This window comes from Ammospiza nelsoni, chromosome 22 (assembly GCF_027579445.1).
Source record: "Ammospiza nelsoni isolate bAmmNel1 chromosome 22, bAmmNel1.pri, whole genome shotgun sequence".
Taxonomy (NCBI): Eukaryota; Metazoa; Chordata; class Aves; order Passeriformes; family Passerellidae; genus Ammospiza; species Ammospiza nelsoni.
In genome coordinates this window covers 7,096,832-7,118,846 of record NC_080654.1, presented here as the reverse complement: position 1 = coordinate 7,118,846, position 22,015 = coordinate 7,096,832, and the positions used below count along the sequence as shown (strand labels likewise).

The window sequence follows — 22,015 nt, the reverse complement described above, 5'->3', positions numbered from 1 at the left end:
AGAGGGAGGGAAGAGAGCAAATGAGCAGAGAGACAAGAAAGAAGAGACAAAAGGGAGAGTAAAAGGGGAAAAGCAAAGAAGAAAGAGAAGAAAAGAGAGAGAGGTGGAGAGAGAGCCGGACAAAGATGGCCAAGAGAGAGGGAGAGAGACTGAGAGGCAGGGGAGTGAGCAAAAGAGAGACAAGGAGAGACCCAGACAAAGTCAAAACAAACAAAAAAGAGTAAATCACACCAAAGAAAGAAGGAACAAAAGGAAAAATATTACAACTTCACAGCATTACTTACTTTGTTACACTTCCTCAGATACACTTCTGTGCAGCTTAGTCACGTGAGGAACAGTTCACCATTTAAAAATTTTGTAGAAGTTTATTAAGGGATAAAAGGGATAAAATCCAATGCTGGGGTGCTTGGCTATTTGCCAAATACATATGGTTAACTTAGCACCATGTTCTCTATGTACTGTTACATTGCAATAATATTCATTAAAGAATTTATACCTATTCAAATATTCTTTTGAGTTTAGATGTTCTTCTGCTTGGTTTTAACCTTTGACTTGTCTTCATGCCATTTTGGAGATTAAACCAATATATTTTATTTCTTCTTGTGGTTCCGTCCTGTTGTATTTTCACTGCCTGATAACAAGGGTCAATAAGTTCTTTTTTTCAGTGCTCTGGTTTCTGTTATCTTGTCTTTTAGATTTCCTGAATGTGAGAAATCACCTAATTATTTCACACGATATTCTGAGTTAGTTACATGGAAAAGCATTTTAACATTTCACAGTCTTTATTATACTACAGTCTAAGATAGTACATATTACACTACTATTTATAAAAGCTATACAGTGTAAACATAAACTGACAGATTGTACTATATCGAAAGCAGTAATTACAAGTTGTACTATATCAGGATTTTTATGATCAATAATACCTTGCAAAAGTTGATACATAAATGAGAAAGCCAATAACTATATTTGTTATTTATATCAGTCATTTGAGAGTAAAATTTGACATCAGTTTCAACACAGATTAATACAAGAGCACAGAGTGACAGGACAAAAGGGAATGGCTTCAAACTGGTAGAAGTTTTCAGGGAAGCTCTGATTTGCCAAATGTGCCACTTCTACCTCAAAAAGGAGCACAATGAAATCTTGCAGGACTGGTGGGGGCAAACTGGGGGGAATTGGTGAGAAGTGGGGTTTTTTTCCTTTCTGCTCTGTTGAAAAGGGGAGTGTGGCAGCCTGGGACCAAGGAATATTGATGGCAAAGTGCTGGAGGGTGACAGCATCCACCTGACAGCAATGTTTATCCCCTTCCCTCAGGTTGCAAGTCCTGTTTCTGTGTGTGTGTTAGCATGACATGAAATAAAATATAAGGAAAATTAGGGCAAAAGGTTCTAGCAGGTGTGTGTGTGTGTGTGTGTGTGTGTGTGTGTGTGTGTGTGTGTGTTAACATGACATGAAATAAAATATGAGTAAAATGAGGGCAAAAGGTCCTAGCAGGTGGCCGGGCCCGTGTGGGGTTTGGGATACACATTCCCACGTGTGTCCCCAGCTGATGGGATCGGTGGCCACGCCGGCGCAGAGCTGTGTTGTGCTGCCGGGACAGTTGCTTGGAAAAAGAAGGAAAAAAAAAAAAACCTAAACAAATCGAAGAGGAAAAACTCACCCAGGCAGGCAGCAGCAGGCTCCGGCGTGGCCGAGGTTTCCAAGGCTACTGCAGCACACTGCCAGCTGGGGCACGGCCGCTTTTGGAGTCATTTTGTACAATTTTTACTGTTTGAGTTGGTGGAGCGACTCGTGGCTCAGGTTGTGTGTTGGGGGGGAAATTGCTGAGTGAGGATTTATTTGTTTGGTGCAAGCCTTTGCTAGGGGGGTTGGGCCATGCGAGCTTTCCTAAAGAGCTCTGAGGGGTGTTTCCAGCTGAAATCCTACACCACGACCGTCGGGAGCCGCAGAGGGGCCGACATCGTCCTGCAGGTAGGGCTGAGGCAGCTGAGCATCCTAAAATGGGAAGGGGAAGGGGAAGGGGAAGGGGAAGGGGAAGGGGAGGTGATGGAGCCCTCCATGCAAAGTGTGGAGGTACCAGTTTGTGCTGGAATTGATGGCCAGAAAAGGGGCTTGGCAAAGCAGGGATGAACCTGGAGCCACCTCCAGCAGCATTCCCTGTCTGTCCCTTGCCTGTCCCAGTCTGCAGGGGTAGCAGAGCGCCATGCAGCCCTGGAATTCTCCGCGTCAGACAACAGCTTCATCCTTCAGGACTTCAACTCCCCCCACGGCACCTTTGTCAACAGCTGCCAGGTGCAGAACGCGGCTGTCAGGGTGAGGCCGGGGGACATCCTGAGCTTCGGCACTGCCGGAGCCTCCTTCGAACTGGTGCTGGATGGGGCTGCCCAGGTAGGGCTGGGGGTGCCCGGGGAAGGGTGGGTGCTATGGCCCATGGAAGGATGCCCATGGGCAAGGGTGGGTGGGGATGTCCAGGGAAAGGTGCCCGGGGAAATTGGTTGGGTAGGTGCTGCTGTCCAGGGAAGGCTTCAGAAGCAGGAACTCACTCCCAGCTCATCTGGAGATCCTGAGGAAAGGTGCCAAAGCTGAGTGTCAGGAAAATCCACAAACGCCAGAGGTTTATGTCCAAAAAGGAGACAGAGGAGTCCTTCACCTTTATTCAGGTAAATAATTCTCCCAATTTATCTCCCAGATAAATTATTCTCCCAGTAAAGGGAGAGAGTCCACTGGGGCACATGCCCCTGGGGTTTTCTCTCTCTCAGGGTTTCAGAGGGCACAGCCTCCTCTTATCCTCACTCCTGGCCACATGGTGCCTGTTTCCTTTTCCCCCTGGCCGAGCTCCTAGGAAGGTACAGCCTTCCCGAACCACCTACCACATATTCCCCCCTTGAACCTACTGTTTTACCCCAAAGTTCAGGAGTTCAGGCTTATGCAGACCCTTGCCTATCTCAGGAGCCAAGCTATCTGGGCTCTACAACAAACCTGCTGCCCAAAGTCAGTAGAGACATTAAGACCCCTTTCAAAGACATCAACACCCATACCTTGACCCATCAAATTATTTGTAAAGACAGTAGCTCACATCTTTCCTATCACGGGGGAGGAGGAAATGAAAAGCTGGAGCTCCCTCTGCTGAAGAAACTCAGGCAGTTCGGTAGGAAAATGGAAAAGCGCAGGACAGAGATGCATTAGCAAAGGAAGACCTGGAAAATGTCCTTTCCCTCTGTTTGCATTTTATGTTTCCTCCCAAGCCACTTAACAAGAGAGAAGCTGGGTTTCAAATAAAGCATAGAGCAACTGATAATCCTCAGTAATATTTTTATTATTTTGGCTCTTGAAGAATCCAAGATGCTGCCTAGGTAAAGCTAGATTGTGCTGGAGCAGTGAGCAGTTGAATTCCCAAGGACAGGTGAGCAGTTGGATTCCCAAGGACAGGTGAGGGGCTCAATTCCCAAGGACAGGTGAGGGGCTCAATTCCCAAGGGCAGGTGAGCACAGGACCGGATCTGCACAGCCTTGCAGAGCCTGTCCATGGGGTGCCTTTTCCTCACTCTGGGATCCTCCTTTGGAGGGGCAGCTTTGGAGCCTGACCCTGCTGCCTGCAGGGAGGGAACCCCTTGCTGTGAAGTGTCTGACGAGGGAAGGGATCTCTGCTCTGAGTCTGAGAGGAGGTGCTGTGCAGAGGAGCACACCTGATGGGAATCATGTCCTGCCATGCCCACACAGGGACCCTGTCAGGTTTTTGTGCCATCTCGCTGGGAGCCAGCGCTGTGGGCAGCAGCAGGAGCAAAGCAGCAGGGCTGGGATGTGCCCTGGGAGAAGGGAAAGTGCTGGAGGTGCAGGGAGCCTGCACTGGGTTCTGGGGCTCTGTTAACAGCTGGGGGTTGAAAGACCCACACCCAGGTCTGACCCCCTGGCAGATGTTTAATGCAGCCCTTGTCACTGAGACCTTAGTGGTGGCTTGTCCCCACTGCCCTGGAAAGCTCTGCTCTTTAGGAGAGCAGCACACAGTGTCCTAATTCCCAGTCTGACAGGCCCAGCTGATAGGAAAGCAGGAACACAATGAGGGGCTTTGGTTTGCCTGGGAGAATGGGAGAAACAAATGGGATAGGACCATGTGTGAGCCAGGAGAGCTGTGAAAGGAGTGCTCCTCGATTGTGCAAATGATGTGCAGAATTAGGGCAGTCAGATGCAGAGGGAAAAGCTCAAAAAGCAGAAAACCCCAATAATTTCCTTCTGTTTCAGCAAAGCATCTGGATGCCCTGATTAAAATCTGATCCTCGCATAATGGAAATGGGAAAAAACTAAAATTGTGCTTCTGCTTAGATCTGTGCCTGGGTTTTCCATGACACAGTGCATGTGAATCCAGGGCTAAAATACTTCCTAAAATCTTGCAGATAACTTGGTGCTTTCCCACTGTAGATGTCCTGCCCCCCCTTGAAACGTCACGTGGGGTGGAGTGGGCAGCTCCAGGCTGTTGCAGAGCCCAAACTCCAGACTCCTGTATCTCCTCTGTGCCTGCCCTCGCTGCAGGGGCAGCTTCCCCCCGACTCCCTGGGCAGAGGGGCCCCCAGAGCCCCTGGCCATGTGCCCCATCTGGTGCTGCCAAGGCGACCTGCAAGTGCCCGGGACAGGAGCGCAGCCAGTGCCACCTCTATGGACACCTCCAGCAGGACCTCTGCCCTGAGGCCAGGTACTCCATCGTGCCAAAAACAGCCATTTCTGTCCTGGTGGCCTCACAGAGCCACTTGATTGATTGGAGCAGAGCAGTGACAAGCGTTGAGCAACTGGGTGTGAGTCATTGTCCCCTGGAGCTGATCAAAATCCATGTGTGGTGCTGGGTGGCATTTGGGTCAGGGAAGAAATGAGCTGTGCCATCACAAGGGGAATGCTGTTGCCCTTGCAGAGAGACATTTCCTCTTCCTTTTTCCTGGTGTGGGACCCAGAAGGGCCATGACTGACTTTATCTGCACTACCAACTCCTGTGCCTGTTTCTGACTCCTGTGTAAAGTGGGTTTTTTTCCACCCTTGAAGTGGCTGTCTCAAGTGAAAACACTTGAAAATAGGTCTGTATCCAGTGCACCTCTGGAAATAAAGTATGTGATAGAGCAGGGCAGAGGTGAGGGTTTGGGCTGGAGAAGGTGACATTTGCCATGGATGTTGTGGCCTGGTGCACAGTGCTGGCTTTTCCTGCTGTGGGCTTGGGATTTTTGAGCTGTCATAAGCAACACAAAGTGAGCAGTGAGGCAGCACCATGCAGTCCCAGTGAGCAGGAAACCTCAATGTGGGCAAAAGCAGGGACAAACACAGCCAGGGTAGCACAAACTCCTTTTTTTGAGAACAACCCAAAGGATCTCCATGCCCTAATGGCAGTGAGCAGCGCTGATCCCATGAGGAAAGACAAAAAAGCAGAGCTTTCTGGGGGGCTGGCCAGTGCTGAAAAATACGGGCAGCCTCTCTCTGCTGTGTCTCTGCTGCTTTTAGGCTGTTTTGGTTCCCAGAGGTGAATTAACTCTCTCTTCTGTGCAGACTGTTTGCAGTCTAAGTTTTTTGCAGTTGGTTTTCTTTTTCTCTGCTGGTTGTGAGGTGAGCTCATGCCCTGAATAGTGGCCACTGCCTTGGAGTAGTTTTGGGACAAGGGAAAAGGGTGCTGCAGGGAGCATTTTTTCTGCCTGCAGCCACCTCTCGTGCTGATGATTTGCTCTCTTCCAGTCTCAGCCAGCTTCTCAGGTGATGGTGCAAGCAGTGTGGGGAGAGCCCCTTCCCTGGGGCCTCACAAGGTGGATCTCCTACTGCAGAGGAAGGTAATGCTGGGGAAGGAGCAGGGAGGGAGGACCCTGTCCTGGTCCTTGGAGGAGCAGATGAATCCTGCCCAATGTCTGTGTCCCACCAGGAGTACCAGCAGGGTGTGGGGGCTGCCACCAGAGTGGGTGGATGGGGACAGGGGGTGGCTGGAGGATGTGCCAAGCCAGGGACAGAGGGTCCCTTGCTGATGGTTGGTACCCCTGGGCAGGGGGTCTGGAGCTTCTGTGGCTGCAGAGTGACCAGTGGAACCTGGATCTGCCAGCAGGGTGAGAAGCTACTGGAGAAGGAAGTGGGCCACCTTTTTGGTTTGGAAACAGAGTTAAAGGGGAAGGATGTGGTGATGAGAGACCTACAGGAGGAGATCGCAGCCATGGCAAAGAAACTGGCCCAGGCAGCCATGAGGAACGAGGCCGAGCTGACCCAGAAGCTGCTCACCTTCAACCAAGAGCTGGGAGCCCAAACAGAGGAGATCAAAGCCCTGAGGGAACAGGTACTGGAGGCACCAAGCAGGGAAAACACCTCTCAGGTACAGGTGTGTTTGTGGGCTAACAGCCATGTTTGAGCAGGAGAGGTTTGTGGGTCTGAAATCAAGGGAAATGAGGGGGAGAGCCTTCCTTCCTTCCTTCCTTCCTTCCTTCCTTCCTTCCTTCCTTCCTTCCTTCCTTCCTTCCTTCCTTCCTTCCGCCACTTCCTTCCTTCCGCCACTTCCTTCCTTCCTTCCTTCCTTCCTTCCTTCCTTCCTTCCTTCCTTCCTTCCTTCCTTCCTTCCTTCCGCCACTTCCTTCCTTCCTTCCGCCACTTCCTTCCGCCACTTCCTTCCGCCACTTCCTTCCGCCACTTCCTTCCGCCACTTCCTTCCTTCCGCCACTTCCTTCCTTCCTTCCGCCACTTCCTTCCTTCCGCCACTTCCTTCCTTCCGCCACTTCCTTCCTTCCTTCCTTCCTTCCTTCCTTCCTTCCTTCCTTCCTTCCTTCCTTCCTTCCTTCCTTCCGCCACTTCCTTCCGCCACTTCCTTCCGCCACTTCCTTCCGCCACTTCCTTCCTTCCGCCACTTCCTTCCTTCCTTCCTTCCTTCCTTCCTTCCTTCCTTCCTTCCTTCCTTCCTTCCTTCCTTCCGCCACTTCCTTCCTTCCGCCACTTCCTTCCTTCCGCCACTTCCTTCCTTCCGCCACTTCCTTCCTTCCTTCCACCACTTCCTTCTTCCTTCCTTCCTTCCTTCCTTCCTTCCTTCCTTCCTTCCTTCCTTCCTTCCGCCACTTCCTTCCTTCCTTCCGCCACTTCCTTCCTTCCTTCCTTCCTTCCTTCCTTCCTTCCTTCCTTCCTTCCTTCCTTCCTTCCTTCCTTCCTTCCTTCCTTCCTTCCTTCCTTCCTTCCGCCACTTCCTTCCGCCACTTCCTTCCGCCACTTCCTTCCGCCACTTCCTTCCGCCACTTCCTTCCGCCACTTCCTTCCTTCCTTCCGCCACTTCCTTACTTCCTTCCGCCACTTCCTTCCGCCACTTCCTTCCGCCACTTCCTTCCGCCACTTCCTTCCTTCCTTCCTTCCTTCCTTCCTTCCTTCCTTCCTTCCTTCCTTCCTTCCGCCACTTCCTTCCTTCCTTCCTTCCGCCACTTCCTTCCTTCCGCCACTTCCTTCCTTCCGCCACTTCCTTCCTTCCGCCACTTCCTTCCTTCCGCCACTTCCTTCCTTCCGCCACTTCCTTCCTTCCGCCACTTCCTTCCGCCACTTCCTTCCTTCCTTCCGCCACTTCCTTCCTTCCTTCCTTGCTTCCTTCCTTCCTTCCTTCCTTCCTTCCTTCCTTCCTTCCTTCCTTCCTTCCTTCCTTCCGCCACTTCCTTCCTTCCTTCCTTCCTTCCTTCCTTCCTTCCTTCCTTCCTTCCGCCACTTCCTTCCGCCACTTCCTTCCGCCACTTCCTTCCGCCACTTCCTTCCGCCACTTCCTTCCTTCCGCCACTTCCTTCCTTCCGCCACTTCCTTCCTTCCCTCCCTCCCTCCCTCCCCTGGCATTAGATTTCAGCAGGAACAGCCAGATGCTGTTCCTGCTCTTTAGCATCTTCAAATACCACATTTAGGATGGTATTTGAAGTTGCTAAAGAGCAGTCCAGCCAAACCACAAGTGCCAGCTGACCCTCCCTGAAGGGGTAGCAGTCAGTGAACGTTCTGCTGAGGAGCACAGGTAAATCTGTGTTTTGCAGATCAATGACCTGCAGAAAGGCTCAAACCAAGTTTTCAGCCATTCCCTCCACGAGAGAGACCTGGAGATCGGGAGGCTGCAGAGGGAAAGTGAGAAGTTGAAGAAGGACCAGGCTTTGACTGCAGGTGTTGTATCCCTGGAGCTTTGGGACAGGGCATGAAGCAGATTGGGACTGGCTCTGGATAAGGAGCAAGCATTGGCCAAACTGTACAGGCAACAAATTATTCCTAGTGCCTTGTGGGAAGGGACCCTAAAGAGCACCTCATTCCACCCCTGCCATGGGCAGGAACTCCTTCCACTGTCCCAGGTTTCTCCAAGCCCTGTCCAACCTGGCCTTGGGCATTTCCAGAGATGGGGCAGCCACAGCTGCTCTGGGCACACTGTGCCAGAACCTCCCCACCCTCACATGGAAAATTTTCTTCCCAATATCTCATCCAAATGTCACACCTGGGTGACCTCTGACCAGAGTTGTTTTCCTCAGGTCTAGTGAGCAACATGCAAAGAGAACTCCTGCAAAAGGAGCAGAAAATCCAGCAGCTCCAGCAAGAGACTGAAAAACTGAGTAAGGAAAACCGAGAGAAGGGCAAGCAGCTGGCCGTGGTTTCAGCCAAGGTTGGTAGCACTAATTAGGGGCTCAGTAATTTATGAGCCCCTGCTTGACATGGGGATAAGGTGGGAAAGCAGGTGAGAAGGGTGGTGCTTCTCTCTGGTGAGGATGGTAGCAGTTGTATCACTGGGTGATGGTCCATGACCACGTCTGGGTGTGGCAGGATGCCCATGGATCAGGGTCTCCTTCCCCAGCTGGATCTCCCTCCTTGCTCTGCATCAGGTACTGTGTGCCCTGGGCTCCTGAGCACAGCAGCTGTTTGTACACACAAAATATTCCTGCCAAGGTCCTCCCGAGGAGCCATGGCACTGTGCCATGGGGCTCCCTGTGGCCCAGCCTGGATCTGTCCTTAAAGAAGGTGGCTTGTGCAGTAGCAGGTTGTTCCTCTGCATGGGCAGCTCCTCCTCGACTGGCAGAGCTGCACTGGGAGCATGATAAGGGCAGAGACTGTGTTGGCTGCAGTGCACCTACCAGGAGATCACAAGGATTGACTTGTGAATACCAGAATTGCTGAGGTTGGAAATGACCTAAGGATCACTGAGTCCAGCCATTACCCCAGCACCACCAAGGCCACCCCTAAACCATGTCCCCAAGTGTCTTCTAAATTCTTGCAGGGATGTCAACTCAACCACTGCCCTGGGCAGCCTGTGCCAGTGTCCCGTTCACAGCAGGAGCAATGGTATCACTGCCCTCATGGTTATTTTCCTTGGTTGCCATTCCTTCTAGTGCTTGAGAATTAAAGAAGAAACAAAGCACGAACTCAGAGAGCAAGAACTAATCTCCTGCAGAAATGTGAGTCAAAAGTCACTTTGGGTAAGCAGTGGCTGTAGGAACACATCAGTGAGGGAATAATTAGCTGGGCATTGTAAGGGAGCTGTTTGGAACTCAGCTCCCGTCCTGAAAGGCACATAATGGGCATAACACCTGGGGCAGTCCTGGATCTGCAGCTCTGGTTTACACTGTGAAGGAGAGGGTGGGGAGAGGGGGCTTGCGGGGGGGGGGGGTGATCAGAAATCAGATTGACTTCCACTTGTAAGCTGATGGAACCACAGTAAATGCAGGTTAGAAGAGAATTCCAGTAAACAGAGTGAGTTAGATGGGCAGAAAATCTTGCTGATCAGTGGAGGTCATCCAGAGGGGCAGTGCCCAGCTGCCCTGGTGAGACCCCCACCCTCGCTGGGCTCTTACAGCGCATCAAGGAGCTGCAGCGGGACCTGCAGGGGCTGCAGGGGGAGATCCAGAAGCATGAGAGTGTCCAGAAGCAACTGGCTGAGAAAGCCAAGGTACTGCAAGGAACACACTGAATGCAGAGGACACACAGAGGGCAGGTGCCATCATCCCAGGGGGGTGGGATGGGGACCAGCAATCCCTGGGAGGACAGGCTGGGTGAGCAGGGCATCCAACTGTCCTGAGCTCTACCATGGACCCTGATGGAAGAATTAAAATATATGACAGAGTGCCCTGTGTGGGTGTTGGGTGAGGAAGTCAAGGCTGGACAATGTCCCAGGGATGAAACCCAGACAAAAAGTGCCGTGAAGGGTCCATGCTGCAACCCCACTCCCTGCACCAGGACTGCTGTGTGTCTCCTGGTGTTCCAAAAGCACATTTGGATTTGTCTGATGGGAACAGTGGTTGGAATGCCCATGGCATGGTTTTGGATGTCACTCTGAGGTGCCAAAGCTCTTGTTGCAGGCAGAGGAGGAGCTGAAGGCAGCATGGTCCCAGCAGGCGCAGCAGCTGCGGGAGATGGAGCGCAGGGAGCGCCTGCTGCAGTCTGACATGCAGAGAGCTGGGGAGCAGGTAGGGATGGGAACATCACCACTGGGCCGTGGGCAGCACAGGGATGCAGCTTCCCATGGGGAAGATGTGCTGTGGAAACAGAAACCCAGAGCCCTGAGCACCAAACCCTGGCACGGAACTTACCTTGTCATTGGGTGAATATAAAAGGCTTATCCAGAATTGGTGTGGGCAGCGTAGACAATGTAGCAGTCTATTAGCATACAGAAAAGGAATCTCTAAGCTTAGTTGTGCTGTCTGGGAGCCACACCAACCTTCCTCAGTGCCTGGGTAATGCTGCTCTGAGCAGGGACAGCCCTTTGCAGATAACATCACCATCAGTGATCAGCAGAGTGGCTGTCAATGATTGGTGGTGTTTGTTTCCATGTGTGGGTCCCTGCTGCAGCTGGAGTCCTTCAAGACCCGAGTGATGCAAGCCTGTTCTCCATCAGCAGCTGGCAGCACAGGGAAAGCTGTAACAGAGCAGCAGGTGAGTTTGGGCAGCAGCTCACAGAGACGTTCAGAGTGGCTCACGGCAGCTGCTGCAGAACAGCTGTGGTGCCTGCTCCATGTGCAGCTGGGCTGCAGCACCTAGCCTTCTCCAGAGGAGGATTTGGGCTGTGGCTGTCCCAGGTCAATGGCACTGCTCCACTGTTAGAGCAAACCAGCCCCTGGCCAGGTAATAATTGGCACAGACTCCATGAATTCACAGAAGACTGATCAATAATCTTTATTAAGAAACCCATTGCTCTTTTTATATCCTAGTTCCCTGCAGGTAGAATTGATTGGTCTTTAATTAAAACACCATCACCACTGCTAATTAAGAAACTCCCCTTTGGTAACAAATCTCCATAACGCATTCCACGTGTTCACAATACCAGGTGCAGCAGGTTAAGATAAGAATTGTTTCTCATTCTTTTCTCTGATCTTCTCCCAGACTTTCCCAGAATGATGCCTGGGAAAGTTGTGTGTTTCTGTGGCCAGACCTGCTGCCACACTCCATGACATGAAGGGGACACAGTTCTTTTTGTCTCCTAAAGCTTGGAGGGAGTCAGTGGTCTGTGACAGGGACAAGCCCAGGAGTCTGATGTGGCTGCCAGATTGCAGGAAGCCTCAGATGTTGCTCTCTGAAACAATCCCTGGCCCCTCAGCTGGAAAACAGCATGAGCCTTATCCTCCTCTTTCTCCACCCACTTTTACCAGGTGATAGAGAAGGTCAGGCAGATCTCTGATGAGAACCAACAAAGTCATGAGAGAGAGAAGAGTCTGCAGAAGGAATTAAGCTCCAGGCTTGCAAAGGAGAAGGAGGTGTCTGCAAACATCGAGGTGTTCAAGAATTCCCTCCAGAAGCTCCAGGTCAGCCCTTTAAATACTGAGGACCAAATAGCAGCTGGGAGATAGTGGCACAGGGTGTTTTTTTGGCCTGAGGAAAGGTCAGAGTAAAGATACACCCCTGAAACAAAGCATCATCCCTAAGTGTTGATGTTCCCTGGAGTTTGTCACAGATTCTCCATAAAGCCCATCCTGTTCCACCCCTTGCAATGTGCTGAGACGCCTTCCACTGGACAAGGCTGCTCCAAGCCCCATCCAGCCTGGCCTGGGATGTTCAGAAATGTGTCATTTGCCAGTCCCTGAAGGCCACTGACAGTGGACACTGCCTTGTTCCCCTCTGGTTCCATTTGTTCCAGGCATGCCTGAGGAGCCCCTGCAGCAGTGCCAGCCTGCGGGGGGAGCTGGGGCAGCTGGAGCTGGTGTGCCTGGATCCCTCTGTCTCAGCCATCAGGACAGCAGTGGTGGACATGGCACGTGGTCCCCTGTCCTGGCTGGAGGGTGCAGAGCAGCTCCTGGACAGCGTGGGGATGGACCTGCACACCTCTGGCAAAGGTCTGTGTCCCTGGGAATGTGGGATGTCCTGGCAAGCCAGATGTAGAGGAGAAATTCCAGCGTGAGCCACTCCTTGGGGAGAAAAATCACAGAATCATGGAAATTTTAAGGCTGGAAAATATCTCCAAGGCACCAAGTACAACCATTAAGCCAGCACGGTTCCCAAGTGCCACCGCCTCACACTTTTTTGAACACTTACAAGGATGTGTTCAGGCCCATTCCAAAGCCTGACCATCCTTTTCATGAAGAAATTGTCCTGGATATCCCTAATATGGTGTATGAGCACCCCACACAGTGAGGCTCCATTGACTTTTGCAGGGCTGTTGGCTGCTCTCGGGAGCTTGTTGGAAAAGAGCCAAGAGATGGCACAGAGGAATCAGATGCTACAGGTACAGAAATATTTATGCACATAAACCAGGTGGATTTGGACTCTTTCTATGGGTAAATATGATGGCAGTCCCAAGCAAGCCAGTGCAGCACCTGGACTGGGGATGTGCAATGTCTGAGGTCCCTGAGTGTACAGGAAATGTAAGGTAAGGACGACAGAGCCCACTGGCAGTGTGTCCTTATCCTAATGCAGCAGGATGGAGAGGAAATCTCTTTTGTGAATTTTTTGTGAGTTTTTGTGAGGTTTATTTCTTGCCCTGCTGCTGACACACTTCCTTTAATACCTCCATGTCTCCCTGCAGGAGCAATTAGAGAAGCTCCAGGAGCTGCAGGCAGAGCTGCTGCAGGAGCACACAAAGGAGCTGGAAGTAAAGCATGAGCAAGACTTACAGATAAAAATCCAGCAAATTGTCCTGGAAAAGGACAAGGAGAGCAAACAGGTACAGTGGCATGGTTGGTGTTTCAGAAGAGGAATGTTATGCAGGAAAAATGGATGTCTATAGGAGTGTTGGATAACAGGAGGAGGAACCTCTAACTCCAAACTGAATGCAGTCCCAAGGGACTGGATATCCTCCCATATGGATCCAGGAGGTGTAAACTCACAAAAATATCCATGGTGGAATGGGGAAGCACCTGCAGGTAACATCAGGATGCACAGCCTCCAGTCAGTCACCAGGGGACAGCGGAAAGCAAGGAGCATCGTGATCCACGAGCTTAGGGAAACATTGCACTGCTGCTTCTCAAGCCTTCTCTGCCTCCCTCCCCCTGCTGGGGTCCTGTGGGCTCCTTTTTGGCAGGAAAAGGATATTGCTGTGGAGCAGGGGGCAGCAGTCCCCCTCAGCCCCAGGGAGGCCCAGGCCATTGCACCAGTGGCTCTGGTGTGGGGTGCAGTGTCAGTCAGGGCGTGAATGGGTGTTTTGCCATGTGTGTGTTGTGATCATGGTGGCCTTGTGGGACAGTTTCCAGTCTGCTTCTGTGCCTGGCACCTTGGGAGTGGTGATTTCCTGGTGTTCAGTTTTCTGAGGATTCAGGCAAGGAGCAGCCAAACAGCTCCTACTCTGTCTCTCAGCTGTGCTTTTCCCCATGTGCTCTCATCCTCTCCTTCACTGAGTTACCTCGTGTCCTGGCAAGCTTTTCTCCCATCATCTGCCCCTGCTCTGGAGCAATGACCCTCCCTGGAGCAATGACCCTCCCTGCTGCTTTCCTCCTTGGAGCTGAGGTCTTTTTTTCCTGAAGTGAACCTGTGGTCTCTTGATTCACAGATTGTGGAAAGTGCCATCACTGAGGAGAAGGAAAAGTGCAAGAAATCTGTGGAGGAAGAACAGAGGAAGATCCAAGAGTTGGAAAGCCACCTTAGAAGCATGGCTGAGGTGAGCATGGGAGATGTAGCAGAACAGTTCACTCTTGGAATGAAGAAAAGGGAAAGTGTAGTGTGACTCCAGGGGCTCAAATCAGTGGAAGAAGGGGTTTCCCTGCCCCCCCAAATACACAGAGAGCAGCTCTGCACAAAGAAAGGTGGATTCCTGGCTAAGCTAATTACTGATAATTTCCTCTGGTAGGAAACAGCAAAGAGGGCAGAGGAGCAGGAACTGACAGAGGGAAAGCTGAGAGAAGCTTTGCACGAGCTGAAGAAAATCACTGCACAAGAGGTACTTGCACTCACCTGTGCAGGTGGAGGATGCAGTGCTGGAGAAGAAGGCTTCCCCCATCCCTGAAATCCTTCCCTTCCCTCCATTCTTGTGATCACCATCCAGGAGAGATGATGCTGATGGTGATCCCAAAAGAAACCCAGTGCTCCCAACCAAGCTCCCACGTCTTGTTTCCCAGGCTGTGTTACAGCAGCAGGTGCTCCAGCAGAGCCAACAGCTCAGGGCTGTGCAGGAGGAAAATGAGCTGCAGAGGCAGAAACTGCAAGAAGAGGTGGCAGGATATAGGGAGCAAAGCAGGCAGCATTCCCTGACCATCCTGGCTTTAGAGGACAGGCTGCTCGAGGCCACTCAGCAGCAGAAGGTGCTGGAGGAGGAAAAGGCAGCGCTTGTGGAAAAGATGGAAGGTAGGTGAGGGTTGTATGGGATGTGCCTGTACCAGGAACTGACTGGGTTAACATGAAATGTGTGTGGAGATGGAACAGTGAACAGCTGCTGTAGAAAACATTGGGAAGATGTTGAATGAAGGTTATTTCCCTGCAGGACAAGCTGTGTGAGGCCCTGCAGAAGCCATTTCATTGTTTGGTGGGTTTGGAGAACATTTTTTCATTGTTTGGTGGTTTTGTCAGGGCTTTGCCACTGGAGAAGGGCTCTTTGCCCTCTAAAATTACAGACTGGTATGCTTTGGGCTTCTCCAAGACAGAAGCAACCCCAATAAGGCTGGATGTCAAGAATTGTCCAGTTGGCCTTGGAACTGGGCTCTCAGGGACATGGTTTCCCAAACAGACACTCCTCAGAGCTGCCACATGAAGGAAATTATTTGTGTAGCAGAAGCAACAAGCATGTAAGTGTTTCAAAGAAGTAATAGGCCTTTTTTGTGTGTGTGTCCTTTAGGACTTCAGTGTGATGCCCACAGCCCAGCACTGGGAGCTTGGCTGGAGATTTGTCCTGCCATGGAGTCTCATGCTTGTCTGAGGTGAGCAGCAGTTGCTGATGGTGATCAGAGATGCTTAGAGAAGGGCAGGGACCACTTGGGAGAGCCTAAGGAAGTCCAACGCCACCTGTCCCAAGATCTTTTCAGTCTGGCACAGGACTTGAGTCCCTTTGCTAGGCTGAAGTGATCCTAAGGGCAAAGAGCATCAAAGTGATGCCAAACAGCACATGACAATCTGCCATCCCCTCTGGATGGCTCCAGGTGACAGCAAGTGGTGTGGCCAATCCCACACCACAGGGTGACCCCCGGGGACCAAAAGGGAGGTTAAAAAATAATTAAATAATAAAATATTAAGCAGGAATGCAGCACAGGAAGGCATGCATGGGCTCCCTGCAATGAGGTTTCCCGATGGCTGTGAGATCTGCACTGATCTTTCCCAGGAAACTGCGGGAGGAGCTGGCAGTGGTGCAGGGCACACTCCTGGAAAAGAAGGCAGTTATCAGCAGGCTCAGCAGGGAGCTGTCAGAAACAAGAGCCAGGATGTCGGACATGAGAGGTGGGTGATGTGCACTGTGTGCCTGCCATCGTCCCCATCCTCCTCCAAGCATGCACAGATCACATGAAATTGATGGCACAACTCTCAGGCAATGCTGTGTCCTGCTGGGGTCAAAGCAGGCAGTCTGTTCCCTTTGGGAAGGTGAATTTCTCCCCATCCTTGGCTAAGTAATAGCAGTGACAATGAGAGAGCAGAGTAATCAGGGGGAGAGCAGGTAGACAAAAGTGAGCTCAAAATCACACTGGTGAACTTCTTGGAGCTGAAGATGTTCTAAGCCAGTGGACTGGGAAAGCCTTACCTGAAATTCCTCTATGAGCAGGGCTGTGAACACGAGGAATGTGTGGAGTCAAAAACTGCAAGTCAGAAAATGCTGGTGACGTGTCCTCCTTCAATCTGAAGGAAAATTGCCACAGCAAGGAATTGCCCTGGCTGGTACCTCCACAAAGAGACTGGGATTTAGTAAAGCACGATGTCCTGTTGGTGTGGCTCAGGATCTGAGGGCAGCTGCCAAGGGCAGGACTCTGCAGGGATGAGCCCCATTGTTGCTCCCATGAGGGTGCACCAGCTGCAGATCCCCCAGGACTGGGTGGTGAGTCAGCCAGCATCCCACGAGGCTGTTCTGTGCTTAGGGGAGCTGAGTGAAGAGCAGAAGGTGGAGCTGGAGCACAGCCAGAGGCAGCTGAAACACCGGGAGTGGGAAGTCAACCAGCTCCGGGAGAAGCTCTCTGAGATGTCCAGCCTTGTGGAGGAGAAGGATCAGGCCCTGAGAGCAGCAGCTGAAGAATTAAGGTACACCCTGACATCACCCAAGGCTTCACAGACGCCACTCTGTGTGTCCCCAGCAGCTGATGGTGTTTAGGGTTCTCCTCAGAGCAAAAGGCACGTGTGAGAGTATCAGGATGGAGCTCAGCTCTGAATCCATGACACATGAACTGAAATGGGGGTTTAGTGGAGCTCATGCCAGTAGATCTGTTACTCAGGCACTTGTATCTAAGCAAGTGTTCCCACCCACACCATGGTAGTCATCAGTGGGTGCCCAGGGTGCTGCTCTCCACAAGCTGTTTGGGTCACCTTCATCCATCATGGGGTCCCACAACTTCTTGTCTCTCCACACAGCCAAGCCCAAAGGCGCTGCCAGGTGCTGAGGGATGCCTCCCAGCAAACGCTGGAGAACGCAGAGGATGCTCCAAGGACACCAGTGCAGCTGAGTGAAGCCTCCCAGAGGGTGAGTGCTCGTGGAGAGCCCCGAGGTGTGGGTTTGCCAAGAGCACTGATGGGATCACGGTGGGAGCCAGGGCTGGAGCTGCCCTGCACTGGCCCGAGGCTGGGATGGCCGGGCACCCTCTCCGAGCCAGGGCTGCCTGTGCTGCCTCTAATCCAGGGAACCCTCAGCCCCCACCAGGCTGCTGCTGGTTAATGAGCTGATGTTTGCACAGCACTTTGGAACCACCAAGTGTTGTGCGCGCTAATGGCTGCGTTAATTGCCAATTAGAGGGAATAGCAACATGCAAGCATTCCTTCCTTTTCCCAGCTTGCCAGGCTGTGGATGCTGGCTGTGCAGGTAGTGCAGAACCAGTTCTAGGGTTGGATATGCAGAAGTAGGGGCAGCTTGTTGCACAGGACAGGAAGAAATGCTCCTCATTCTCCTGTGCCAAATCCCTGTTTGATTTTCCCGAGGCTGGAAAAGGGAAGAAGTGGCAGGTGGTGGCGGCAGCAGATGGAGGGGCTGTGGGAATTGAACGTTCTGTACAGCGAAGGTGGCAGCCAGCAGCGTGCCAGCGGGGCCGGCTGGCTGCGGGGGCGCGGTGACTCACTGCCAGCTGAGGAGGGGCGGGAGGCACTGCCCGTCCTGCTCCGCATGCCCTGATGGGGAGGGAGATCCCAGTGCTGGGGGTGCCACTCAGGAGCGGGATGGGCTGAGATGTGGGGTGACAGCAGCCAGACCGGAGCTGGGGGTCTGCAGCCATCATCAGCCCTGTGGCCCTAGCCCCATCGCAGGGTTTTGGATGTTTGTCATAATGTGGCGATCTGGATGGGGCTGGGAGAGGCAAGCACATGTAGAGAGTGATGTCCAAGTCTGTGTAGGGACAATCTCTGAAGTGCACCAGTGTTTGTGTGTCAATGGCAAATGCTCTCTGGTGGTGCAAAGGACAAGGGGAAAACGCCAACGTGGCTGTTCAGAGCTGTGCACCAACCTCTCCTGGCTCTCCAGAGCATTTTGCAGGGTTCTTATCCTGACCATAGCAGGAAGGAGGTCTCTGACAAGTTGTCTATACACCCCCAATCCATGGAGATGCTCCCCAGGCTTTGCTCTTGTGCCAAGTGCCCGGTGTCTGGCAGCGGGGCTGTGTTTGCATTGAGCTTGTGCTGTGCCAGCTGCAGACTGGGCAGAAGCTGTCTTCTTTCAGGAGCCACCATCAGCCTTGGCTGAGCTTGGTGCCAAGTGCCAAGGCCTCAGGCACGAGGAAACAATCCAGCGCCAGAAAGAAGGTTTGGCTGAGCTCCGGGAGAGAGTGAAGATGCTGGAGAAGAGACAGTGCTCAGGTGAGCAGGGCTCTCCTAGAACTATGGAATGCTTTGGGTTGGAAGAGACTTTAAGGACCAACTTGTTCTGCTCCCTGCCATGGGACACCTGCCACTGTCCCAGGTTTCTCCAAGCCCCATCCAGCCTGGCCCTGGGCACTTCCAGGGATGATGCAGCCACAGCTGCTCTGAGCAACCTGTGCCAGGGCCTGCCCACCCTCACAGGGAGGCTGGGAAAGCTGGGCAGCCTCAAAGTTGTGTGGAGAGTGGAACAATTTGTCACCTCCAGGTGCTGTGAAGAGCGATTCAGAGCCACTGGTGGTCTGGATGGAAGACTTACCAGAGAAAATAGTCCAACAAAGAGGTCTTGAGCTGGAACCTGTTCCTGTGTCGGGAGAAAAGCTGAGGGCTGGCAAGGTAGGGAGACAGTGTGTGGTTTGTAATGCCTGTGACTTTGTTTGGAAAATACACTCTGGGAAAGGGAGAAATAGGTTTTCAGAGCTGCTACAAAAGGAGTCAGGGTAGGAGATACAGCTGATGGATGGCAGGCAGTGCTCCTGCAGGGGTGGCAGCTCCATCAGGACCAGCACATTGCCTGGGATGCCATGGGCTGAGCAGGGTGGGAGGCTTGGCACCACAGCAATACTGGAGTGGTTTTCCCATGGGGCGAAAGGGAGGCACAAGGCCCCTTGACCAAAAACCAGGCCCAACATGGGCTCCATGGGTCTTTCCCTGTCTTTGCAGGTTCCTGACCATGTTCTTAATGGGAGCTCATTCAGGATCACCAACAGCACAGTGAGCTTGGAAATGGCTGAGGCGACAGACTTGGGTGAGAAGATGGTATGTCAGGGATAGATGTGGTAAATGGTGTAGAGTGTGTGTACATGCCCAGAGTTTGTGTAGAGTTTAGATGTTTTTTGAAAACATTTCAGAGGCATGTCACATCAGGATGCTGCAGGAATTTGAAGATTAACTGCTCTGTGGTCCAGTTAAAGACACCCCTGTCCATGGCAGGGGGGATTGGTTGATGACCTTTAAATTTCCTTTCCAATCTAAACTATTCTATGGCCCAGAGCACATTGTGTGTCTGCCAGGACATCCTGGGACCCCAGAACATGCCACGGTACATCAGAGAGGCTGGGGAGCAGTGGAGGGAGCTGCCAGGGAAGGGGTCCATGGGTAGCACAACTGGTGGGTTGTGCAAGGGGGTTCCTTCCCTCCAAAAAATGCAGGGAAGTACCCAGCAGGGAAAACTATAATCTTAGGAAAGGAAGCAATCCAATTCCAGTGAGCTGTGCAGGTGTGAATGAGATGCAAACCTACTTTCCTTGGGACACTGTCATGTCCTCAGGAAAGCAGACAGAAAGCAGATGGCTGAGCAGCGTGATGGAATGCAGCAGACCTGGTAAATAATGCATTGCCTCTTCTTCCCACAGTACCTTGATGTAATCGGTGCTCTGGGAAGCCTGGTGGAGATGAAGGAGCTGTCAGGAATGCAGCCTCTGCAGCACCTTCCTCAGGAGAGAAGGGCAGAAGTGGGACTGCAGAGACAGAAGGCCCTGGAGCTGTTGTACAAAAAGATCAGGAACCTCCAGGTTCGCCTGGAAAGGAAAGAAAAAGTGCTGAAAGATTATGAGGGAAGTGTGGAGCAACTCAGGTATGGAAAGCCAGGGTTCTGAACAAGACCTGCTCCTTGGATGCCAAGTGACAGGGAGCCTGGGGCAAGAAGTGACATGGCACTGCTGAGTCCTGTCTCTGTCTGGGACCAGTCTGTGTCTATGGCCACGGTACAAAAGTCAAATGTCAAGAGGAGTGGGGAAACATCCTCCCCACTCTGCAGTGCTACCTTCTGCAGCCTCACACAGTTGAGCAGTGTCAGAGCCAGGAAAGCCTTGACAGGTTCCCTTGTCCTGGGTGGCTGGAGCAGCAGTGGCAGTGGCAGCAGCTGGGACATAGGGACGGTGTCAGCAGGACCAAGGAAGGCATGGGAGAGCACAACTGAGGGTCAGGGCGTTGGTAAGGGCAAAAGACCAACAGAATCCTCCCCTCCTGTTTGGCACAGGCAGAGCCAAGCTTCCCTGCGAAGGTGCCAGGAGGAGATGTCCAACCTGGAAGATGAGGCCCACAGGGAGGCAGAAGAAAAGGCCCTGCTGAGAGAGGCTCTGGAGAGGATGCAGCTCCAGCTGGACCAGGAGAAGAGGCTGCGACAAGCGGCCAAAAGGCACAAGGTGAGAAGGCAACACCCAACTCCTGCTCTTTGTACAACAGGCAACTCCACCTGTTGGGAACCATCCACAGAGTGGTCAGTCAGACCATCCCAAGAAGCTGGAGGTTCCAGGCCCCCAGTGCTCAGCCACAGCATCGTGGCCACATCCCTTGATGAGGCTGGAGGAGGTGCTGACACCTGTAGCGATGGGTTTGCACCATGTATGAGAGCGAGGGAGAGGACCAGGTCATGCTGAGCTCTCGAGGTCAACGCTGTGTCTGTTGTCTCTGTTCTGCAGCCTGGAGCCACAAAGACTCTCTGCTCGGGCAAGCTGAAGGCCAAGGGGTGCATGGCAGGTGCTGCCAGATTGGGAAGATCATGGGAGCAGCACCACAGGGACCTTCACTAGGCGGTGGTCTGCAGTAGGAACAGTCATTGCTGTGGACTCTGTCAGAGTGGGGGTGGCACGAGGTGAGGGTGCATTTTGAGGAGCTCCAGTTTGTATCCCGTAGCTCCTGGGCACACTGGTGTGACTGTAAAATGTAGGACCTGACTTTCCCACATTCTGTGTCCCATAGAGTGTGGTGGGTTTTCTGGCAATGGAAAAGGTGGTGAGGATATATCCAGTGTACATGTGTGTGTGTGAATGCAGCCCAGTGACGTGTGAATTCAGTTGTGGGGGGCATGTCCTGTCCTTGCTGAAGTGGCCTCAAGCACATGAAGCCAACATGGCTTGAAATATCCCTTGCAATCCTGTGTCCTCCAGTCTCCATCGTGTCACGGGGAAACTGGAACGTAAGGCACGATGCAGTACGGAATTCTGGAGTTCCTGGAACTCCCCAAGAATGCTGGACCTGCCACCTGGGAAGGGGGAAGAAGAGGACCTGTGCCAGCCACACCAGTACTGCAGCAGCATGAGGCCGAGCTGGGGAGATGAGAGCGACATGCTGGTGGGGTGGGGTGATGGCACAGGCACTCACTGATTCTGATCCTTAGCAAAGGTGAGAACAGACCCTGGATTTTGTGGGGCAGCAGTGTTTTGGGGAGGGGGTCCCTGCAGGCAATAGGCAGCTCCAGCACATCATCCCTGCAGCTGCTGTGCCTCAGCACCACTCGGAGCAGTCCCTGTGCCGAGTCCTCTGCAGACCCCTTCAGCTGAGGATAATTTGGATGTGAACAAAGCCCCACTGCGGTTTCTTGGTCTTTATTTTTAAATAGGATAAAAAAGGTCTGGAAGCAGAGGGCTGCAGCAGGCTGAGGCAGGGCTGCATCGTCTCTGGGCATGCAAAGCACCCATGTGTGGTCAGTGGCCAATCCCTAGTGGGGCTCTGGGCATTGGTGTGGCCTGGTTTTCCTGCTCCCTGTGCTGGGAGAAGCTGGATGCTTCCCTGTCTGAATGCCTGGGTTTACTTTGGGACAGAGCATGACCTTGTGCCCTTGAGTAGGTTAAAGGTGCTGCCGTGGGCATCCTCTGCAGATGTATCTGGAGATGCTGGGCTGC

The 22,015-nt window shown here is 52.5% G+C and overlaps 1 protein-coding gene across 1 annotated transcript; it reads left to right on the top strand.

The window, feature by feature from the left end:
- Nucleotides 1-1,878: 1,878 nt before the first annotated feature.
- FHAD1 (forkhead associated phosphopeptide binding domain 1) lies at nucleotides 1,879-21,025 on the top strand. Its single transcript, XM_059487627.1, has 28 exons — nucleotides 1,879-1,974; nucleotides 2,185-2,391; nucleotides 4,419-4,689; nucleotides 5,709-5,800; nucleotides 6,067-6,291; nucleotides 7,997-8,120; nucleotides 8,477-8,607; nucleotides 9,329-9,394; nucleotides 9,793-9,885; nucleotides 10,295-10,402; nucleotides 10,785-10,868; nucleotides 11,582-11,734; nucleotides 12,067-12,262; nucleotides 12,581-12,651; nucleotides 12,952-13,089; nucleotides 13,912-14,019; nucleotides 14,209-14,298; nucleotides 14,477-14,702; nucleotides 15,190-15,271; nucleotides 15,670-15,785; nucleotides 16,415-16,574; nucleotides 16,902-17,010; nucleotides 18,194-18,329; nucleotides 18,598-18,725; nucleotides 19,053-19,148; nucleotides 19,745-19,965; nucleotides 20,371-20,536; nucleotides 20,813-21,025. Exons 1-28 carry the CDS (start codon nucleotides 1,879-1,881, stop codon nucleotides 20,921-20,923), a joined length of 3,804 nt encoding a protein of 1,267 aa, XP_059343610.1. The 3' UTR covers nucleotides 20,924-21,025.
- Nucleotides 21,026-22,015: the final 990 nt, after the last annotated feature.